Here is a 24,724-nt window from a genome sequence, read left to right on the forward strand (position 1 = left end):
ACAGAGCAGCCCCAGTTCTCTAGGACAGTATCTCCTGCTTCACATGTTCACCGTTTGGAATGAACAAAGTGTACTCACCAGCAAAGATCTAGCAAGTATTTTTAAAAGCCCTCCTGAAGATAAAAGAAATGAAAAAGACTATAAATTTTACTGAAGGATATAGTTTCTCTCATCACTTTGCTTATTGATTATTAGGCTATCTACCTGCTAGAATGTCTGTGGGGGCAGATCTGGTTTCTGTTACACAGGCTATCACTCTAAGCATGAAATAAGAGAACAGGAGACCCTGAACAAGGATGAGGAAAAAGGAGATATATTAAGTCCTCTAAGTTAATAGCTAGATGCTAATACTATATTCTATTGTCGGCCTATAACTGTAGAAGTGTCATACAGTAGATACTTGTTATCTAATTAAATGAGATTTTTAGGATATACTTTCTAACCTCAGTGAGTCAACACTAAACCATATGTGAAGGAAATGATCCTGAACTTTCTCTTCTAATGGCAGACTAGGTAATTTAATTCAGATCAGTCCTCCTCCTAAAAAAATGCAGCCGAGATAGACAAGATATTTTTTTCAGACCACTGTAGACATCAGAGAGCTAACAAATTAGTGAAGGATTCCTGAACTGTTACCCACGGAGTAGATGAAACTCCCCAGATGTGAGCAGTATTTGGAGCTGGTTTTGCTCTGAAAGCATCAGCCCAGCATGAAAACTCATCTGAAAGGTTCAGCAGCACTTCTGACCATCCTTTCAATCTTTGGGAACAAAAGGAGTCCAGAGTCTGGAAAAAGCGGAAGTCTTAGCGACCCCCACCCACCAGAACTCAGAAAGTCTGGGGTTTTTCAGATACATGCACACTGACCTGAATACTGCTCAGTGCTCCTGAGAGCATCAGGATTTTTCTAGCACAAAATAGTATTTAGATTGAAGATTCTGTTCATACAGTGCAACATATTTAAGGAAGACATAAAGTATATCATGTTGTTTTAATTTTTTTTCTGTTTAAAACACATCAAATAATGTTTGCACTTGAAGAGGTAGGTGGTATAAAATTCATATACTGAAGCCCTAACCCCCAGTACCTCAAAATATGAGTGTTTAGAGAAAGGGCCTTTAAAGAGGTGATTAAGTTAAAATGAGGATGTTAGGGTGGGCCCTGATCCAATTTGACTGCTGCCCTTATAAGAGGAAATGTGGACACACAGAGACACCAAGAGTCCACGTGCACAGAGGAATGATCATGTGAGGACAAAGCAGCATGAAGGTGACCAGGTACAAGCCAGGGAGAAAGACCTAAACAGATCCTTCCGCTGTGGCCCTCAGAGGAAACCAAACCTGCCAGCACCTCGATCTTGGACTCAGATCTAGCCTCCAGACTGTGAGAAAATAAATTTCTGTTGTTTAAGCCACCAGTCTGTGGTATGTTGTTATGGCAGCCCTAACAGACAAATACATGACGTATTCTTTATTTTCAAAGGTTTAAAATTTGTAGCATATGTCTTATAAAATATTTTTTTAAATATCAGAAAGCAAAGAATGAAACTGAAAGTTTAATTTTTCTCTTTAAAAAGCAGTAACTCAAAACCACAGTGAGATATCATTTCACACCAATTAGGAAGGCTGTTATCCAAAACAAAACAAACAAACAAAAACAGAAAATAACAAGCTTCACAAGGATGTGGAGAAATCAGAAAAATCTCATGCATTGTTGGTGGAAATGTAAAATGGTGCAGCCTTTGTGGGAAACAGTTGGTAGTTCCTCAGAAAGTTAAATGTAGAAGTAACATATCATCAAGCAATTCCACTCCTAGGTCTATACTCCAAAGAATTGAGAGCAGAGTCTCAAAGAGACACCTATACACCCACGCTCATAGCAGCATTATTCACAATACGCAAGAGGTGGAAGCAATCCAAGTATCTATTGACAAAATGTGGTATATACATATAATTGAATATTATACAGCTTTGAAAAGGAAGGAAATTCTGATATGTACTACAACACAGATGAACCTTGAAAAATTTATGGTAAGTGAAATAAGCCAGACATAAAAGGACAAATACAGCATGATTCCACCTATATGAAGTACCTAGAGCAGGCAAATTCACAGAGATGGAAAGTAGAATAGTGGTTACCAGGAGTGGAGGGAGGGGGAAATTAGGTATTATTGCTTGATAGGTACATGGCTTCTGTTTAGGAAGATGAAAAAGTCCTGGAAATGGACAGTGATGGTTGCACAACATTGTAAATAAATTTAATGTCACTGAACTGTATATCTTAAAATGGCGAAAATAGTGAATTTTTCCAAAGACATACAAATGGCCAACAGACACATGAAAAGATGCTCAGCATCACTAATCATCAGGGAAATGCAAATCAAAACCACAAGGATAGGGCTCCCCTGGTGGCGCAGTGGTTAAGAACCCGCCTGCCAATGCAGGGGACATGGGTTTGAGCCCTGGACCAGGAAGATCCCACATGCCGCGGAGCAGCTAAACCTGTGCGCCACAACTACTGAGCCTGTGCTCTAGAGCCCGTGAACTACAACTACTGAGCCCGTGCGCCACAACTACTGAAGCCCGTGTGCCTAGAGCCTGTGCTCCACAGCAAGAGAAGCCACCGTGCACCGCAACGAAGAGTAGCCCCCGCTCCCTGCAACTAGAGAAAGCCAGTGCACGGCAACAAAGACCCAATGCAACCAAAAATAATTAATTAATTTTAAAAAAACAAACCCACAAGGATATATCACCTCACACCTGGCAGAATGGCTATCGTCAAAAAGACAAGAAATAACAAGTGTTGGTGAAAATGTGGAGGAAAGGGAACACTTGTACGCTGTTGGTGGGAATGTAAATTGGTGCAGCCACTGTGGAAAACAGTACAGAGATTTCTCAAAATATTAAAAATAGAACTACCAAATATCCAGCAATTCCACTTTGGGGTATTTTCCCAGAGAAAATAAAAACACTAATTTGAAAAGATATATGCACCCCTATGTTCACTGCTGCATTGTTTATAATAGCCAAGATATGGAAGCAACCTAAGTGTCCATTAATAGATGAATGGATAAAGAAGATGCAGTACATATATATATATATATGTATATATATATATATATATGTATATATATATATATATATATATACACACACACGCAGTATATGCAGTATATATACAATGGAATATTACTCAGCCATAAAAAAGAATGAAATCTTGCCATTTGTGACAATAAGGATGGACTTAGAGGGCATTATGCAAAGTGAAATAAGGCAGATAGAGAAAGATAAATATCACTATTATTTCTCTTACATGTGGAATCTAAAAACCAAAACAAATGAGCAAACATAACAAAACAGGAACAGATTCACAGATAGAACAAACAAGTGGTTACCAGAGGGGAATGGGGATGAAATAGGTGAGGGAAATTAAGAGGTACAAACTTCCAGTTGCAAAATAAGTGAGTCACAGGGATGAAATGTACAGCATAGGGAAAACAGTTAATAATAATGTAATATCTTTGTATGGCGACAGATGGTAACCAAACATTGTGGTGATCATTTTATGTATAGAAATATTGAATCCTATGTTGTGCACCTGGAACTAACACAGTGTTGTAGGTCAATTATACTCCAATTTAAAAAAAAGAGAGAGAGAAAAAGAAATAGTTAAAATGGTAAATTTTGTGTTATGTATATTTTATGACAATAAAAATAAAGGCAATACCTGAGGAAATGGAATGTCATAATCCCTGTAGAAACCACTTCTTTTTCTGTGGGAACTTTCTGTATGTTCGACCTCTGAATCAAGGCTGTAGTCTGAACTATCATCACTGGATGGAGAATTATGCTAAAAGAAGGAAAAACCAAAAATGTTACATTTACAAAAGGAAGAAAATTTAACTAGTAACTAGATAAGCTTGTTCAGCCAGAGGTGCCAACCAATAGATTATATTATCCTAGTAGGTTCTGAAGTATTAACTGGAAAATTCTTGCTCCAAAGACCACCTCCACCCCAACTTCTCTGAAATTTTCTGAGGAATAGTACATCTTCCTCTTTTCTCAGGGATTTTAATGGCAGCATTTTCCCCATCATCCCTTTGGCCCAAGGACTTCAAATAGAAAACACTGCACCTCTATGCTCTAAAGTGATCTTAAATTTAAGTTAATCTTTATTTTTTAAATTTTTGGCTGCGCTGGGTCTTTGGTGCTGAGCGCGGGCTTTTAGCTGCTGCAAGCGGGGGCTACTCCTCGTTGCAGTGCACGGCTTCTCACTGCGGTGGCTTCTCTTGTTGTGGAGCATGGGCTCTAGGCACGCGGGCTTCAGTAGCTGTGGCACGCGGGCTCAGAAGTTGTGGCTCGCGGGCTCTAGAACACAGGCTCAGTAGTTGTGGCGCACGGGCTTAGTTACTCCGGGGCATGTGGGACCTTCCTGGACCAGGGCTCGAACCCGTGTCCCCTGCATTGGCAGGCAGATTCTTAACCACTGCACCACCAGGGAAGCCCCTAAGTTAATCTTAAAGGAAATAAAATTGGTTCCTCATCACCAAAAAGAGTCCTAGAACATGAATAGAGTATGAATTAATTTATTTTTACCTAAAACAGCTTTAGAGTTCTTAATCTATTGCGTAAGTACCCTAAATCTAAAAGATATCAAAACATTCCAAATTATAAATATAACATAAATCCAACCCACAAAATTGAACAAAGACGAAATGCAAACCACAAGTAATTGACAGTGATTGACAAATATCAAGAATAAGCTTTTTCAAGTATGAATGCAATTTCAAAAAAAAAATCACCAAATATCCTCCATCTAGCCAAAATAATTACCTTCCCAGGTTGAGCACCCTCTTTTTTTGTTTGTTTGTTTGTTTGTTTGTTTTTGCGGTACGCGGGCCTCTCACTGCTGTGGCCTCTCCCACTGCAGAGCACAGGCTCCGGACGCGCAAGCTCAGCGGCCATGGCTCACGGGCCTAGCCGCTCCGCGGCATGTGGGATCCTCCCGGACCGGGGCACGAACCCGTGTCCCCTGCATCGGCAGGCGGACTCTCAACCACTGTGCCACCAGGGAAGCCCTGAACACCCGCTTTAAAAAATTTTTTTGAAGTTCTTATCAACAAAGACACTGCCTCTGTATTTTATCATCCTTGCATTCCCAGCATCTAAGACTAGAACAAACTCAGTGAAAATGTGCTGAACTAAGTTGACCTCTTGATACTTTTACAGTAGAAGGATCTGTTTTCTTCTACTCCATTCTTAAATGCTGGTTTAAGAAGACAAACTGTGTTCCTCTACCTTGTTCTTAAATGTTCTGGGGTTTAGTTTTGGGGTGCTGTTAATTCTGCTTTTGTTGATTTGATAGGTGATATGAAGATCTTTTAATAATTATGTTATGAAATGTTTCAAGCTTAACTACCTAATCTTTTTGGTTAGGACTTGAAATAAATATTGTCCATTTAAAAGCCAAGTTTGCTCTGTTACTAACAGAAGTCAGCTCTAGCTCAAAAAAAAACCTTTCATTTGAAGAACACTAAAGGGGTAAGGTTTGCTTAAGAAGAAGTTCAAACAAAGGCACTGCTTCAGGAAGAGCCATCAGAGAAGAGAAGATTCTGTTTAAGGGAGAAGATTCTTCAGGCTAGCCCCCCAAAATGAGTCTAGAACACAGACTTTAAGAAGTCATTAGGAAGGCTATTATAAAAAAATATGTATGTGGCTCACCTACAGTAATAAGAAGTAATTATTAACCCAAAATTAGCAATTGGACTACATTAAAAATAGCTGGAAATAGTAGAGAGTAATTAAAAATTATTAAATTTTTAAGTGAAAAGGATAGTATACTTTTTTAATTTCAGAATTTTTGAGTTTCTTTTTTTTGGTTATTGTTTGGTATCTGTTTAGTGTTTGAAAGTGTTCCTTTGCTATTTTACCTATCATACACTGGTGGATTATTTCTTTCAATACACTTGGTTGGTAAGTACTAAAGTTCAAGTCTAGGGACTTCCCTGGTGGTCCAGTGGGTAAGACTCCATGCTCCCAATGCAGGGGCCCCTGGTTCGATCCCTCGTTGGGGAACTAGATCCCTCATGACGCAACTAAGAGTCCGCATGCCCCAACTAAGAAGTCCGCATGCCCCAACTAAGAAGTCTGCATGCCCCAACTAAGAGTCTGCATGCCCCAACTAAGAAGTCCACATGCCCCAACTAAGAAGTCCGCATGCCCCAACTAAGAAGTCCGCATGCCCCAACTAAAGATCCCGCATGCTGCAAAGAAGATCCTGCATGCCACAACTAAGACCCGGCCCAGCCAAATAAATAAATGTTTTAAAAATAAATAAAGTTCAAGTCTCAGTGATTATGCTTTCTATAGAACTCTTAACAAACATGACACCACAACGTGGTGAGTAAAGAGGGCAAAAGACATAGTCAAGAACTAATTAACAGGATAGCCATTTAGTGACCCCTTTAAATATTCAAACAATAACAGAAAGAATTTAGAGACTTCATTGACTTCCCCAAACCATGCCAGCCTTTTCACACTTTTTGCTTTTGTATTCTCTGTGTCTCTTTGGTCAACGAGCTAATTCCTACCTGTCCTTCAAGATTTATCACAAAAAATCTCCATGTCCAATAGTAAGAGAATGATACTAAAGTATAATACAATACGGAGCAACCAATTAAAATGGTATTTTAGAAGATTTTATAGAAACAACAAAATGTTTATCTGTACTATTAAGTGAAAATGCAAAATATAAAATCAATTAAATGGCATTTCTCTAATAATAATTGTCCACAAATTCATTATTACTCCTACCCTCAAGAGGTGGAGATTCATTCCTCTCCCTTTGAGTGTGGACTAGACGTAGAAGCTTGCTTCTAGCAAACAGAATTTGTCAGAAGTGATTAGGTTATAAAAAAGACTGTAGCTTTCATCCTGGGTGCTCTCTCTTGCTGTGGAGGAAGCCAGCCAAAGCACGAGGTCGAAGAAGTGGTATGTAAAGGAGTCCACATGGTGAGGAACGGAGGCCTGCCAAGAGCCACATGCCCGAACTTGGAAGAGGATCCTGCCTTAGTCAGGAGATGACTGCAACCTTGCAGGAAGCGCTGAGCCAGAATACCAAGTGAAGCCGTGCCCACGTTCCTGACCCACAGAAACGAGGAGACAAACTTTTGTTGTTTTAAGCTTCTAAGTTTGGGGTAGTATGTTGCGCAGCAATAGTTAACTAATACAGGTTTTGGTATCTGGAAATGCGGTGCTGCCAGTACAAATATCTAAAAGGTAGAACTGGTTTTGGAACCAGGCCGTGGATAGAAACTGGAATGATTTTAAGAGGGCGCTAGTGAAAGCCTAGATCACCCTGAATGATTGTTAGCAAAATTTTAGACTTTGGGGCGACTTAAAGGAAAGTGAGAGAGATCTTATTAAAACTGGAAAAAGGGAGATCCTTGTTATGCAGTGGCAGAAATCTAGCAACACTGTTACATTCAGCAATATGGAAAGTAGAAAATGTGTCTAATGATTAAACTAGGTGATCTAGTTAAGATTTTCAAGCAAAATGTGGAAAGTACCTATCTATGAGGGAAGATAGATGAATTAAAGGAAGAACTGTTAAAAAGGAACCAGGACTTGATGGTTTTAAAAGTTCTTAACCTCAAAATATCTAACTTTGTTTTTGCGCTTCCTTTTTTTCTTAATTAGTTTGGCCAACCCGTGCTGCAGGGGGCACAGGTTCGACCCCTGATAGGAGAATTAAGATCCTGCGTGCCGTGCGGCATGGCCAAAAAAAAAAAAACTACTGACTTTTCATTCTAATTTGTTAAATTCTGCTTATAACTTAAGCCCTTCCTTTTTGTTTCTGCCTTACTTTGCTGTTTTCTAGATTTTAATACTATAATAATTTTTCTTCTGATAATTTTTTAGCTATCTTCCATATGTCAAATTCTATTATTATTTTCATGAAATTCGGCAGATTTCGTCTGCATTCAAAGGCGTTTCTGTCTTTCGACTTTGTTATTAATGTCTAGTTTTATTGCATTGTGGTTTGAGATTGCTCTTTGTACTATTTCTACTCCATCAAATTAATTGGAGGTTTTTTTGTTGCCTATGACATGGTCTGTTTTTATGAATATTCCAAGTATACTTGAGAGGAAGATATATTCTCAGGATTCAGAGCTTACTATATATTTATAATATTTCTTTAATATCCTTACCACCTTTTCATCCATTTGATTAATCTCTTTGGGTTAAGAGAGGTATACTGGTGTATCTCCTATTATTACTGTATTCCTGTCTATTTCTTCTCATAGTTCCTATAGTTCCTGCTTTATGAAAAGTGATGTTTAAGGGGATATTAAATATTAATAACAATAAATAAATAAATCTTCACTGTGAATTATAACCTTAACATTATAAAATACCCTTCTTTGTTTCTTTCAATGCCTTTTTGACCTAAATTTGACTTTTTCATATATCAACACTGTGATTTCTGCCTTTTCTTTCTTTGCATCTGCCTGGTATAGCTTTACCCACTTTGCATTTTTTTATTTTTTAACATCTTTATTGGAGTATAATTGCTTTATCATAGTTCTACTCACTTTTTTTTTTTTTTTTTTTGCGGTATGCGGGCCTCTCACTGTTGTGGCCTCTCCTGCTGCGGAGCACAGGCTCTGGACACGCAGGCTCAGCGGCCATGGCTCACAGGCCCAGCCGCTCCGCGGCACGTGGGATCCTCCCAGACCGGGACACGAACCCGCGTCCCCTGCATTGGCAGGCGGACTCTCAACCACTGCGCCACCAGGGAAGCCCTACCCACTTTTTAAATCTTTCTCTTTTACATAGCTTAGAGTTGGATTTTGCATTGTTGGGAGGTATATCTTTTGGTATTAGAAAGATTATATTTTTGTTTCAGTTATTTCTTTCAAGTTGTCTTTTTCCAATAACCTTAGTCCCTATCCCTTCTTTGCATACTATCTGTTTACTAGTAGGACCAATATTGAAATTAGGCAGTAACCTCTTCTTCTACTTCCTCTCTTTCATTACCAGGATAATAATTTGAAGTATATTTAAAAATTCTCAGTTAATAACTAAAAAACTACCATGAAGGTTATCCTGCTTACCATATATTCTTCTGCTTTCCCTGACACTTTTTACAGCTGTCATGTTTCGATACATAATATACTGCCCCCCATCTCCATCATTTAGTCTTAGCTTTACAGACTAATATGTAGTGTATGTAGATCACTCTCACTTTTTCACCCATTTTGGTTATCTGAACGTGTGCTCTAGGAGATTCTATGAGAAGTCTTATAACATTTCCTGACTTCTATTATATACAGTTTTTCTGAGGACTTTATATTTGAAGTTCGGTATTTAGCTGGATATAAAATGCTTGGCTTGCATTTTATTCAAATATGTTACTCCATTATCTTCTGGCATAAAATGTTGATATCAAAATTTTTTCTATAAATCTGATTTTCCTTTCTTAATAAGTGGCTTGGTCTTTTTGCCTAAATGACCAAAGGATTCCCTTTTCCCCCAGTTCTGCTGATGCTGTTTGATCATAGTCTGTATTATTTTCTTAATTTTTAAAAATCATTTTGAAATGTTAGGTTAAGTTTTTCATGTTTTGTGGGCATTCTTTCCTTTCTGGAAGAATATTATTCTCCCCATTTTCCTCTTTTTTTTAATAAGAATAACTTATATGGAATGTGATCATGGTCCAATCTTGTTGCTCATGTGTCAAAGGAGGAATGAGCCAGGAAAACTTTCCTAGCTTCACTCTCTAGAGTTATTTCTTCTGTTGTTAGCACATGAAGTATTAAAAAACATGGCTGTGTATCTTCTGAGATATGCCACCCCTGCTCCCTTCCCCCATTTTCTTTCCTTGGCCCTAGTATTCTTGTCCTCTCAACTTAGATTCTACTCCTAGCAGTTTTCTCCTCAGGGTGGGACTCTGTCCTAGAAGAGATTTAGTTGATTAGTATTCATCAGGCACAGACCATTCTAGCACCATCCAATTTTACGTGGTCATCTTATACTCATGTGGGAATTGGGAGCTAGTAAAGCCCCCATCTCAGTTTCCATTGCTGTTTCTCAGTTTGGCCGACAGGCTTTCCATGTTCACTGGGGACTACTTCATTGAGATGAATACCTGTTGGTAATTTGTTTTCTGGAAGTTCTTTTTACCTTTCCTCTGCTTCATTTCACACAATTGCTGATCCTGCTCTGGTCTTGTTGCTCTCTGTGGTTTGGCCTTATCCTTTTTTATTTTTGAGGTTTGTGGAGATAACTTGTTACTTCATTTTTTGGTAGATGTTGCCAATGAATTTTTGGTTTTGCTATTCTAATTGCTCTGTTTTTATGGGGGAAATTCAGGGAGTTTCAAAAACTACGCCACCACTGCTGCCAACTTTTCTCTGAGTTCTCTGTCAGTATAGGTTTCCCTTCTTCTCAACCGCAATCCACATTATTCTGTATCCAGCACCCAGTTGCTCTCTTGATAGCATTTGTTTTTCAATTGTTTACTGCCTCTCTCCTTCCCTTTTCAGTGTAACCTCTATAACAGCAGAGACCATTTCATTCATTACTATAACCCCCAGCATATAGCACAGAGATTTCCACAGCAAGCACGCAATAATACTTACAAATGAATAAATAAATGAATGGATGGACAATGCCAGTGCTGTTAATCTACATCTGTAGAGAATGAAACTTTCTTTCCTTAAGCTTTCAGTATTCTTGCATACAATCTTCCATCAATTTAAAAGATTTATTCTGATTTGCATTAAAAGTTACTTTATTTCATTTTTTTATTGGAGTAGAGTTGCTTTACACTGTTGTGTTAGTTTCTGCTATAAAGCAAAGTGAATCAGCCATACGTATACATATGTCCCCTCTTTTTTGGATTTCCTTCCCATTTAGGTCACCACAGAGAACCTAGTAGAGTTCCCTGTGCTGTACAGTAAGGTTCTCATGAATATTTTTTAAATCTTTAAAACATTTCATATAATCTTTATGTTCAGAAAATTTCTTAAGCACATGAAAAGATCTAATCCATATATTTTATAAGAAAATAGGCAATGATTTATACTTTATAATTTTCAGTGTTTTATATTTCATAAAAATTTACCAAAAGAATAAAAAGTAGATTCTAACTAACCTTATGTTTCTCACGTTTTCTCCTTTTGGACTTTTTCTTCTCTTTTTCTTTCTTGTGTTTTTTCCTTGATTTTCTGTAGGCTTTCTCATTTTTCTGCTTTTCATCCTCTTTTGCTTCCTGTTCTTGTGCTTCTTCAAATCCTGCATCATCTATTTCACCATCTTCTAATTCACCATCTTCTCTGTAAAAGACAATGAAAATTTTAATTTTCAAATGTCAATTCTAAAGAGAATCTTACAGAAACAGTTCCAAAAGAAAAAAAAAGCATGAGCCAAGAATTTAAGTTATACTCATTTAGATCAGGGGTTGGCCAATTTTCTATAAAGGGCTAGATAGTAAACATTTTAAATTTGCACGTCACATATGGTTTCTGTTGCAAAATCTCTCTTTTTTTACAACACCCTTCAAGAATGTAAGAAGCAATTTCAGCAGCCATAGTTTGCCAACCTCTGATTTAGAGTTAAGAGCACTGACTCTCACTCAACAAACGAATGAATGCATGAATGCAATACTATCCCAAGGTAATACAGCAATAGTTACCATCTAAATACTAAGCTACCATAAAAAAGAAAGAAAGAAAGAAAGAAAGAAAGAAAGAAAGAAAGAAAGAAAGGGGCTTCCCTGGTGGCGCAGTGGTTGAGAATCTGCCTGCTAATGCAGGGGACACGGGTTCGAGCCCTGGTCTGGGAGGATCCCACATGCCGTGGAGCAACGAGGCCCGTGAGCCACAACTACTGAGCCTGCGCTCCGCAACAAGAGAGGCCGCGATAGTGAGAGGCCCGCACACCGCGATGAAGAGTGGCCCCCGCTTGCCACAACTAGAGAAAGCCCTCACACAGAAACGAAGACCCAACACAGAAAAAATAAATTAATTAATTAATAAACTCCTACCCCCAACATCTTCTTTAAAAAAAGAAAGAAAGAAAGAAAGAAGAAAGAAAGAAAAAGAGGGAGAGAGGGAGGGAGGGAGGGAGGGAGAAAGGGAGGAAGAAAGAAATTAAAACACTTTAGGAAGCAAACATTCTAACTACAGGAAGGAATTTAACTTATTAGTGGCCTGTAGACAGCTATAAATAGCTTTAAAATAAAAGCAATGTAATATATTAATTCTCACCATAAGAGTAAACTTCAATAAGAAGATAAATTTCAATAGGTAGATAAGTAATCTACCTACTGAAACCTGAACCACAAAAGCAGAATAATAAATTCCTCAACTTGAATCTGTAAAAAATATTCAGAGTAAAACCAAAAATCTATAAATCTTTATATTAATTATGACATTTTTATAGTTATAGAAGCCCAAATGTTCACTAACAGTATTTTAAATGCAAATTAACCAACTGATCTACATGGGAAGATAAATACATAAAATAATTTTAATTTTATCCTGTTCCCATACAGCTTGAAAAAATGCAAACAACTGCAAATATTACATGGTGATACAGAAAGATAAATGTCTTTTGTGACTGGAAGCAAATGAGAAGCACACAAACTATGGTGTGTGCATTTTAAAGATACTTTTAAATTACTAGAAATGTGTGATTTCTAAGAGGCAAAACTGATCATGTAGCACTCTCCTGCTAAAAATCTTCAATAATGATGTGATGTCTCAAATTTGCTTCAAACAATCCACTGAGGATGAAGGAAGTGGTCTCAACAACACTGGCCATGAGTTGGTAATTGCTGAAACTGTGGGCTGTGTATATGAGGATTCATTCTACCATTCTATCAGTATGTGTTTGAAGTTTTCCATAATAAAAAAGACAGTATCAGTGATTCCCTTCTGACCTGAGGATGATGTCAACACTCCTTGACTCCAAAAGGTCCTTTAAAATTGAGTCCCTGATTAACCAGCTAACTTCAATTCCTCAAGTCCCCAAGCCTTAAACATTGCCTTAAAAACTCTCATTGCCCTGCTCCTCTCAACGTCCACCCTCTCACCTCCTTCACCTGGCTAAGTCCAATTCAATCTTTAGGACCCGGTTTAGATGTCCCTTCCTGCAAGATGCCTCCACTGACTACTCAGGATTAGGTGAGCTGCTCCATCCTAAGCACTCCCCTAATAATTCTCATTTCTTTATCTCTGCACTCTACACGTTATGTCTGAATGACTTGCTTATTGGTTGGTGAAAGCGGGGTATGTGACTGTGTCTTTCATAGATGTATCTCCTAACCCCTAGCACGGTGCCCTGCTTTTTACTGAATGACTGAATGTAAAATATCCATAACCCTTGCAATTATAGAACAGGCACATAATATCACCCTGTATTGACTGTGAAGTCCATGTTGTTTTTCTCCAGTTTCCATCATAAAATCAGAGGTATATGTCTATTTAGGTGGACTTGAAAATTTCATGTGAGGCAGGTTCAGCATACTGGCTGTTTTAACTTAAAAAGTTTTGAGCTTTCATAACACTGTAATACCTATGGCCCAAGAAAAATGAGTGCATATATTCACCCAAGGACAAGTATAAGAAAGTTTTTTTAACAGCTTTAGTCATGATGGTAAAAAACTGTAAACAACCCAAATCTCCAGGAACAGATGAATGGATAAATAGTGTTTCATTTATATAATGGAATACTATAAAGCCAAAAAAAATTAACTACTGTATACTGCTACACATAATACGATGAATGTTATAGACATAAGCAAAAGAAGCCAGACACAAGGGACTATTGTCTGACTCCATTTATATGCACTTCAAGAACAGGCAAAACTAATCTATGGTCATATGAGTTAGAACAGCGATTACCTCTTGGAGGGCTATAGCTGACAAAAAAGGAGTACTAAGAAGCCTCCTAGTATGTTAAAATACTCTCTATAGATGGGTATGGTGATTACTACATATACACGTGTGTAAAAATTCATCAATTCTTAAAAATTCATTTAAGAATTGTGCATTTTACTGTCTATATGTAAAATCTAAATGCAAACAACAACAAAATCTACAGGTGTTCATCCTTTCTTTTACCACCATGCTCCTCCAGCTTGAGCTCCTTAAAGTATACCTTAAAACCACTAATTCATAATTAGCTTTTTGGACTAGAGCTATTTAAATAAAGTACTCAAGCTGAAAATGCTGCACACGATTATGTTCTACTTTACTTAAATTCTTTACCTGTCACATACGGGAATTTCTATTCGTTATTAAACATAAAACACTGAAAGTTTTAAAATTTTTCTTTCTTTTCCTTTAGCCTCTTTATCATTTCAACATTCATACAATAACACATTTAAGTTTGTAAATTTATGTTTGGTTACAAAAAAAGGAGAGTAGAAGGAAATGAAGAACAATGATCCACACTTCTATGAGCTGCTTCCAATGCTTTAAAACACCACCTTTGGGCACAGATGGAAAGCATGTGTGGCATAATGGAAAGAGGACACTTAGTAGGAGGAAAACTGGATTCTAATTCTAGCTCTGTCACCAAAATAAAATAAAGCTTTCTTAATCGAGCACCTACCAATGTATCAGACACTAATCCAGCTCTGTGAAAAATCAAAAATAGAAGAGATAATAGAAGTAATTAAGAGTGCTTGGCATTCTCTAGATTTTGAATTAACACTATTATGAAAGCTGTTGTGGTTACTAAACCCAAGATAATTTTTTAAAATTTAATAAATAAAAAATAAAAGTTCCTAAGTCAACCATATATGGGTGACTTTTTATTAATGTAAAAATAGGGGGCTTCCCTGGTGGCGCAGTGGTTGAGGACCTGCCTGCCAGTGCAGGGGACATGGGTTCGAGCCCTGGTCTGGGAGGATCCCACATGCCGTGGAGCAACTAGGCCCGTGAGCCACAACTACTGAGCCTGCGCGTCTGGAGCCTGTGCTCCGCAACAAGAGAGGCCGCGATAGTGAGAGGCCCGCGCACCGCGATGAATAGCAGCCCCCGCTTGCCCCAACTAGAGAAAGCCCTCGCACAGAAATGAAGACCCAACACAGCCAAAAATAAATAAATAAATATTTTAAAAAATAGAATGATTATGTCCTTTTTAGAAAGAATCATATTCATGTCACAGGCATGTACATAACCGTCCAGTTAATAAACAAAATTATTTTTAAAAGAATTTCTCTCAGGCATATCCATAAAGACAGTTAGACTAGAGGGAAGAATGGGGGATGACTGTCAATAGGTACAGAGTTTTTTTTAGGAGTGATGAAAGTGTTCTAAAATTAGATAGTGGTAGCAGTTGCATAACTCTGGAACATCCTAAAAATCAGTGAAATGTATACTTTAAAAGGTGAATTCTATCTCAATAAAGCTGTCATTTTAAAAAATAATAAAATAAAAATTTAAAAGATTTTATCTCTAGATTTAAATATCTAGACTGGAGACAACTAGAGAAAATCATAATACACTGTAGTATAAATTAAAGACTCCAAAACTGGTCAATGCCCTCACTGTTTTTATTCTGAGGTAATTAGTCACTAAATCCTTAGAAATTGATATGCCTCAATAGAGAATTCTACTTTTCTCCATTTTGATATTGTTGGCTATTAAAATAAATTAACCTGAACCATTCAGTCTTACCTCCACAGGTAGTGTCTGCTTTTTCTTTATGCTTGCCTAAAGGCTCCTGTTACAAGCTATAGATCAGAAACTGAGTTTTCTGGAAGTAACACAAAAGCCTCAGTAAAAGACTATAGGGCTTCCCTGGTGGCGCAGTGGTTGAGAGTCCGCCTGCCGATGCAGGGGACGCGGGTTTGTGCCCCGGTCCGGGAAGATCCCACATGCCGCGGAGTGGCTGCGCCCGTGAGCCATGGCTGCTGAGCCTGCACATCCGGAGCGTGTGCTCCGCAACGGGAGAGGCCACAACAGTGTGAGGCCCGAGTACCGCAAAATAAAATAAAATAAAATAAAAGACTATACAAGTGCTCCTGATGGATGATATTACAAAGATATTACTCATGAACACAAGCTTCCTGGGATAAGCTGATCATGATCACTACAAAAAAGACATTTTTCAGAGTAGGCAAGTTTATAGAAGTAGACTGATTATCCTAAAACCAAGAGAACACCAATTTTCTAGATGCTTGAAAATGATTGCTTGTAGCACTTTTCATGCTTTGTTCTAATTCATCCTGTCATTTCTCCCTTACCATGGATGATAATGTAGGGGAACTGCTCTGTACCAGTGCCCTGGCAACCCTACATGTCTCCACATAGGCCACACAGGCAAGGCTCAACCACAGGCTGACCTCAACCTTAGCAGATGCCCTGTGGTCCCCCCAAAGTATGGAAAGATAGGTGCTTCTGCAAGGCTATTTCTCACCCACCTCCTTACTTCGTGGGAGGCTGCTATAAGGCAATTTCTCACCCACCTTCCCTGCTTCCGTTGAGGACTTAGATTTTCCACCTTGTCCACTCCTAAGTGTACAGCTGCAGGCTGAGAAAACTGCGTAGCTGCAGCATGGAAACTGTTCCTCAGCAACAAGAGTGCCCTACCACTCACATAACCTACAATCCTCTGGCCTCTTTGATTTCAGTGTTATCCTGTAGGACAAGGGACACAAGAAGCTGACCCTATGCTGATACTGAATTTGTCGTCTATGTATGAAATAAACTCTCTGAATCTTACTCGCTGAACCTGTAAGCAGGTGTCACAAAAAACTTGCTTGGGTCTAGGATTTGCCCATGCCTACTCTGATTGTTTCCCTCAATCTGTATAGTTTATGTATGATCCTCTTGATTAAGCCTGAACCTAACTCCCTACCTTATACCTCCAAATCTAGGTATTTCCCCTCAAGGAAAACACTGGCTGGCCATATTGGGGTCATGAAAGAGCTACCTAACTTGAGTTTTTGTGCTTTTATGTTTATCCCAAACTGGACCTTGAACATTTACATCCTAGATGGTTTATCACCATTTGTTTCAGAGAAAGTTTGTCTTTACAAATTGCCAGTGGTAAAATCTGGATACCTACCAGCCTTCAAGTCACTTTTATCCTTATCCTTGACCCAATACACTCTTACACCCTCCGGAATGTACTGGTTTGCAGAAACTCAGCTTATCCCTTTAAAATGACTATCTACAGCCATGGCAATTTTCACTTGGTTTGTTTTACTCCCCAAGCCAGTCTTAGAACTTAGTCAAAGTCTCAACCCAAATACAGATTCCTTCAGGAATGGGATTTTGTATAAATATATGGGCAAAATTATATATTTTAACTAGCCTAATAGCCTTCATAGTCTTATGACCACCTCTTCAAATTTTGTTTAATTCTATGTATGTTATCTGTACCCCAGAGATAACTGAGAATTCCTTTGTTACTTTTGTTACAAGTAATTGCTCTTTTGTTTTTAAAACTATGTGTGACCCTTCTAATCTTTATTTCCTGAATCAACAACATGCTTTCTCATATTTACTTCATCAAAACCTAACTTGCATATATAAATAAAAAGTATATATAACAATGTAATAATTAGACATTTTCAGATATTTCCTTCCTATCTCCTTCGGGAGACCATGCTTCTCTGGGAGTGTCAGAAGGGACACTGATCTCCCTAGAGAAAAAAAAAAAACCTGTTACTCCCTTAAAGCTAGAATCCTTAGGGCTCTATATTCAACTAAGGGGGTCATATAACTTGAAAAATATACCAAAAATGTGTTATTAACATTGACTGAAAGAATAAATAATACTGTAAAGCCCTAAAAGTACAACAAACTAAAGTCATTGATCCAAGTGGTTGTAGATAACAGCATAGCCCTGGACTTCTTCCTGGCAAGCCAAGAAAAAATATACAATATGGCTGATACTTCCTGCTTCTTATGGAATAATTCCATAAGGAAAGTTGACCAACCTATACTCAAACTAAAAGACAACTTGGCTATCAAATGTGGACTCAGCAGGAGCCTTAACATCTGACCTCCTGGTCAAGTGAGGAATCTTTGGTCATCATTCTCAAGTGCCTTCCAGTTTCCCCTTTTAACAGTCATGGCTACTCTTACTTTTCTTTCAACACCTGGTCTCCAGAGTCAGATACGCTACTGCACAGCTGTTATTTCATGAGATGGTACAAAAATTTATTTTTATAACAGAAGGAAAACAAAGGGACTCAGTTAAGCCAAGGCCTTTAATCAGAGTTCCTACAAGATCGTAGTGTACATGTTAACTTGCTGTTTATGTGAGTAGGACATGGGGATACTGTTAAAGTTCTGCCAAGTTCCCAACATGCGCATACAAAAAAAGTGCTGTGTGTCCTTGAGCCTAACAGACACTTTCATATCCCTCCTCAGACATCGTCATAAAGCAATGCCTGTGCTTTTGTGACAGAAGCAGAAAAAAATCAAAAGGAAGAATTTCTATTTCCCAAATGAACCAATCAGAACTTAATACCTCGAATTCCTCCCAATATGTAATAAACATTTTATATTCCTCTTTATTCCTTCCACTTTCAGCATGGAGAGACCCACTGAAATTGTTTCTTAGCCAGCAAGCAGATGAACAGATTAATTTTGCCTTTTTTTTAAGGTTCTGATAGAGTTCTATTATTCCTTGGAAGCTATTTATAGAGACTTTTATTGAACAAACTATAAAATATGTAAATAAATCACAGTTAAAATTATAAAGATTAAAACAATGCTAAGAATAACATTAGGTTACATAGCAGCATGCCAGAAATCCCTGACTAGTTTCTAGATGTAAGCTGCAAATCTGACCCTGAGCTTTAGGAAACAAGATAAGGTATAAGACAACAGTGCTTTTAGGACAAGAACAGATCAGTTGCTCAAGAGAAGCACAATTTTGTTTCTAGGAGTGAGAAGGGAGAGAAATTTCTCCTCTGAGTCCTTATAAATATTATCAGATACAATGGGCAGTACTCGATACAATGGACACTATCTTCAATAGTGTTCATACAACAGTTTATCACTTACAGCATACCCCAATTTGAACCAAGGGCATGATGCCAAAGTTCAATTGAGAAGAAGCAATTATATGAGGAAACAAAGTAATATTGTCCAAGTACACAACTGTCTGGTGTTCTGATTTAATCCAGGGATGAAAACCACAACATCTAGAGCAGCATTTCTCAAAAACTATATGTTTATAAGAATCTTCTGTCCTCCCAGCAAAAAAAAAAAAAAAGTGCCATTCATTCATTTAACATATTTATTCACTACTGTCTAACTGGGGATACGATGGTAAACAAAAAAGACACGGCTTTCTTCTCTCATGAAGTTTTCAATCTAGTGATGGCGGAGACAGACATCAAAGAATCACACAAATAAATATAAAATAACAACCATATATGAAGGAGGTAAAAGTGCTACGAGTGTATACAATAGGGAAAAATCATCTGTCAGGGAAGTCTGGAAGGCTTTCCCTGAGGAAGTCATGAATGAACTGAGATGATGAGTTAGCCTAGGAGAACAGGGGTAGGGAAGGGCCTCTGGCAGACAGAGAAAATAGGATGAGCAAAATTTCTTTGTATGAGAAGTGAGACAGGAACGGAGGCAGGGCCAGTGTCACTGGACCACAGAGGAAAGGGGAGAAGCTGGTTCATAATTATACTGGAGTGACGGGTAGCACCAGGTCATGCAGGGCTTTGGGCATGTTTGGAGTTTATCCTAGAGAAATGAAAAAACACTGGACGTGTTTCCAGGAAAGGAGGCATTGTAATTAGATCTCCACTTTGAAATACAAATTTAACTGAGAGTGAAACACAGATCTAGAGGAGAGACAAAACAGATACAGGAAAAGTAGGATGCCACTGCAACCATCCAAAAGAAGAATGGAACAGATATGGAAATGCTGATACTAGACGCACTCCACTCGAATACAGTCACTCTGTTACTGATAGGAATGTTTTTTCTCCAACAGTGTTAAGGCAAAAAAAAAAGAAAAAAGAAAAAAAATTAGCTGAAAGCTACTAATATCAAGAAATGAATAGACTATTATCCTTCAGGCAATACTCTGTGAATATTACAAACATTCCCATGATTAATACCTTTAAAATGTCACCTCATTATTGCTGAGACCATTCCTTTGGATAGGGTCAAGATTTCCCTTAAAAATAGTAAGGATATGAATGAATAATATGTTAATCTTCTCTATCATAGCAGCACGTAATCCCAATCATTTAAGCCTCAAATTATTCAAAGAAGGCATTATAATTACCTGATGCAGTAATGAATGTATCAGTAGCATAATAAAGAAACATCTAAATTCAAGCAATGTAACTTCCTGGTGAACTTCCCAGTATAAATTTGGTGCAGAGTACACCATGAAGTTATTAAATTAAAAACCTTTTGAACAAAGAAAAGGAGTCCTTAGAGGGAGATTTATGCTTTTATTTAAACACATTTTCAGGGAATAACAAAGATTAAAAACAAATGATCTATACATTCAACTAAAGCACTTGGAAATGGGTAAACTGAAAAGAAGAGTGAAAATAATACATAAGAGGACATAAATCAACAAAATAGAGAAAAACAATAGAGAATACAAATAAAACTAAAAGTTATCTTTTAAAGAAGCATTACAAGTCCCCATTCACTACAGTACCAGGTTGTCTTAGTCCTGCAAGCATTCAAATCTAGATAGGAACAAACAAAAAGTGTAAATGATTCCATTTTAGCTGTAGTAAGTTAACTTTGTTTCCCCATAAAGGCCAAAATATTGCCTGGAACAGAACCTTTCAAAAGCTTGGGGCCATCAGAGGATTATGTATATATGACTTCGACAAATAATTTAAAAACATTCCTCAGCAATTTTTTGTCTATACTTTTTGTCATCTAATTATTTCACTATTTGTCTATCTTCAATTCCACCTAATGTGTTCATGATAAACTAATATTAATTCTGAAGTAAAATAACATCTCAATCCAAATTTGTAGTGAAAAAATAAAATTATTTTTATATCATCATATAATACGATTGCTAACAATTACTGAGCACTTACTAGGCTGCCAGGCATGTTGGGTCAGTTCATTTAACCCTCATGTTAACTCTATGAAATACAGTTGACCCTTGAACAACACGTGGGTTAGAGGTGCCGACCCTCCACATGTAATTTATAGTCGGCCCTCTATATCAGAGTTCCTCAAAATCATGGTTCCGTATCTGCAGATTCAACCAACCCAGGTTCCTGTAGTACACAGTCTTCCCTATTGGAAGAAAAAATCCAAGTGCAAGTGGACCCAGGCAGTTCAAACCAGTGTTGTTCAAGGGTCAACTGTAACTATTATTATCCCCATTAAACTGGTGAAGAAAGGAGACAAAAAGCTTAACTAACTCTGCTAGTAGACGACAGAGCTAGAACCCAGCCTAGGCCGTCTTGATTCCCAGGCCCATCTTTCTTAACCCTGTTGCTATAATAGTCACAACATGTGTTTGGTCTTAGGAAGAAAGTGCAAATAGTTAAACCCCTTAATAGTAGCTGATATAGAGATTAAGAATCGTGCCAAATGGTGGATAGCACATGAGGGTGTTTACTGTAAAAATTTTTTCAACATTTTTGTATGTTTAAAGTAATAAAATTTGGGGAAAAAGAAACTTCATCAACACATGATTTGGGTGGTATTTTAAGAGATGATACAGAGAAACTGTTGCAGTCTGGAAGTTGCATTTCTGACATGTAAAGTAAATGTGCTATACTCCAATAAAAATTAATTTAAAAAAAAGAGTAAATGTGAGTTACTTCAATTCCACAGGAGTTATTTTAATATTTGTCAGGAAACAGAGCCACCAGGGTAGACCAGTTGGACTGATGCTATAGGGTTTTCTTTTTAATGAATAGTATGTTTTTAAGTGCTCAAAGGAAAACTTTTTTATTGAACAGATTAAAAAAAGAGGTAAAAAGACTTGATCAAATCATAAGAGCCGGAAAATGGGTCTCCCTATTTCATTTCAGGGTTCCAAGCAAGCTGATAAAAAGGGGTGCAGTTCAGGTAACCGCCTACCAAATGAAATTCTCTACATCAGAGTCAGAGAGGGGAAGAAAATAGAGGAATGTTGAAAGAAACGAAAATTGCTATGTTATTACTAAGGCCTGCCATTCAATTAAAACAAGACGGGGCTAAGCATCAACATCCAGAAAAGAATGTGTAATACTTAATAAGGTAGTTGACTTTGACCCAAACCAAAATCAAAGAGCCAAAAAACCTCTCTTATTTAATGAGGACCCAGGGCTCTGGCAAAGTGAGGTCACCTGAACCTGGAAATTAAAGTAGGAGTGTTAAACAAGAAAAGTAACCAACAACAGATTTCTTAAAAGGACTATTTAATGCTTTAAATTTGTGATATGTTAAAACTGAATACTTAAAAAAAATCATAGTAGGGCAGAAGAAAAAAGGTTCTAGAGCCAGAAGGATGCGGGTTCAAATTCTGCTTCTAGGTACATGACCTTGAACAAATGATCTCAACCTCTAATATTCAGTTTCCTCAACTACAAAATGTAATGAATCAATTTACCAGCACAGAATTAAGGACTAAGTGAGATAAAGTTAGGTAATTACTTAGCACTGTACCTAGTAGACAGCCCTCAACAAGTTTCCTTTCTTCTTGTGATCTACTTGAAATACATGCATTTGAATAAAATGGGTATGCTAGACTACAGGGACTTCCACAGAAACTGGGAAAGGTTATAAATCCAAGGAGCATGGATTCTAACGGGAAATTTTTCTTGTTTTCCTTCAGAGAATAACAATGAAAAACTATCTGAAACAAGTAGAAGCAGAAAGGAATCTGGGGTAGACTAAGTTTGGAGTCTGTTCCTGAGGGTATTTCTACCTATCCTATCATTAAGCAACACCTAGCAGCGACAGTCTGTGTGAAAGCTTCCATATTTCCAAAGTCTCCTGAATGCAGCAAGACACAAGATGGAGTATAATACCTAGTATTCAGAGGGATTATGATGACAATACATATTCACGATGATCCTAAGTAACTAAGAAACAGCTAAGTCAGTAACTGTCTATTTAGTAAGACAGGAAGGCATGCCATGTATTTTTTTTGAGTTCCTTCAAAAAAATTCACAAATTTAGTTTCTGATAAAATCTTTGTTAATGCTTAATTCCCTGTCCCCATCCAATGCCAGCTAGAATAGGTACTGCTGTATATTAATTTATGAAATTAAATTTTTTAAACACATCCTTAAACTTGTATGTTTAACATCATGAAGGAAAACCATACCATTCCTCAAACTTCCTTCATGCCATGAGCAGAGACTATAACATAATTAAAACTGAATTAGCTTGCCATAGTTCTTTTTGAGACTACATTTAAAAAATTCCTTTTTTTGGCCCCGCCATGTGGCTTGCACAATCTTGGTTCCCCGACAAGGGACTGAACCCAGACCACGGCAGTGAAAGCCCAGAATCCTCACCACTAGGCCTCTCCCTAAAATTCTTTTTTATATTTCATTCACTATCTTTGCTATCTCACTAAGCTAAAATTCATTTGCTTTCATTCCCTTTCAATTTATCCTTTTGATTTAGGTCCTCTGATGTTGACCAGAGAAGCTAGAAATCCAACAGAAATGAACCTCAGCAAATAAAATACCCTTAGAATTTGAAAGCCAGAAAACAATCTTCTAGGCATCATGATATCAAAACAAAAGTTGAAGAAGTCTTGTTGAATGAATCTATAATGAGCTGGGTAAAACTGCCTGTGACCCAATAATATCCAAAAAGGATACTTGGTATATAAGTGTCCAATATCCCAAATTAACTGATAACCAGATTAACTATAATATGAGGAACTGGGGCTCCAGGATTTGGGGAGTGTGGTGGGAGTATATATATTTTTTAAATCCAAAATAGCCTTTGCCTGAAGTATCCAACTAAAGTACCTTTCTTCGTTCTGCCTTGGCCTGCTTCAAGTCAGCTCTGGTATCCCTGAATGTGACATGATCAGGGATTGTGTGGTCATTAGTTTAGTGTAACAAGGTCATATATTAAAAGGCCATATCAAGTGAATTTACTGTATCTGAATATTCAATTTCCAAGTTAAGAAGGTATTTTAGGTACAGTTTAGAACTAGAATCTCCTTGTGTGTTTTATATATTGACATGTTATGAATTAGATGAAGTATAAATGTACATTATTAATGCAAGAGAAAAATGTCACAACTGATGATTATGAAAGCTATTTTACATACAAAAGAAATTAATTTTCAAATAGTCAAACAGAAAAATAGAGAAATAATATTGCAAGAGTTACTTGATGACTTTAGAAAGAATATTATATCCTTTTTGAACTGACAAATAATTATAAAAATTTAAATAAAAAATGCAAAGTATAATAATAGAAATTATATGTCATAATTCTAACTTTGTTCAATTATTTGGCATACTAATATTCACATCATTCAACAAAATAACTTCTAAAGACTATGTTTAGTTTTTAATTATTTAATTCCATAAATCTTTCAAGAAAAAAAAATCCCATTTGGGAATTCATATCTTTGGTGGATAAATGAAAAACAAAATGTTAACTTTGCTACCTCAAAATTTCATGAGAAAAAACTCCAGTTATGTGCAACATAATCAATCATGTTTGCCCCAGAGTTAAAAAATATATAAAAAAATGTTAGAGGAAAAAAATTCCGTCAACTATCTTGAA

General features: G+C 37.2%; 1 protein-coding gene across 1 annotated transcript in view; it reads right to left on the minus strand.

The window, feature by feature from the left end:
- ZC3H6 (zinc finger CCCH-type containing 6) overlaps positions 1 to 24,724 on the minus strand; it is a 55,225-nt gene that overhangs the window by 24,501 nt on the left and 6,000 nt on the right. Inside the window, exons 2-3 of the mRNA XM_081253764.1 lie at positions 11,158 to 11,338; positions 3,727 to 3,849 (exon numbers count right to left, since the gene is read on the minus strand). Of these exons, the coding sequence (XP_081109890.1) occupies positions 3,727 to 3,849; positions 11,158 to 11,338 (304 nt within the window). The remainder of the gene's footprint in view (positions 1 to 3,726; positions 3,850 to 11,157; positions 11,339 to 24,724) is intronic.

Source organism: Mesoplodon bidens, assembly GCF_964165515.1.
Source record: "Mesoplodon bidens genome assembly, chromosome: 14".
NCBI lineage: Eukaryota > Metazoa > Chordata > Mammalia > Artiodactyla > Ziphiidae > Mesoplodon > Mesoplodon bidens.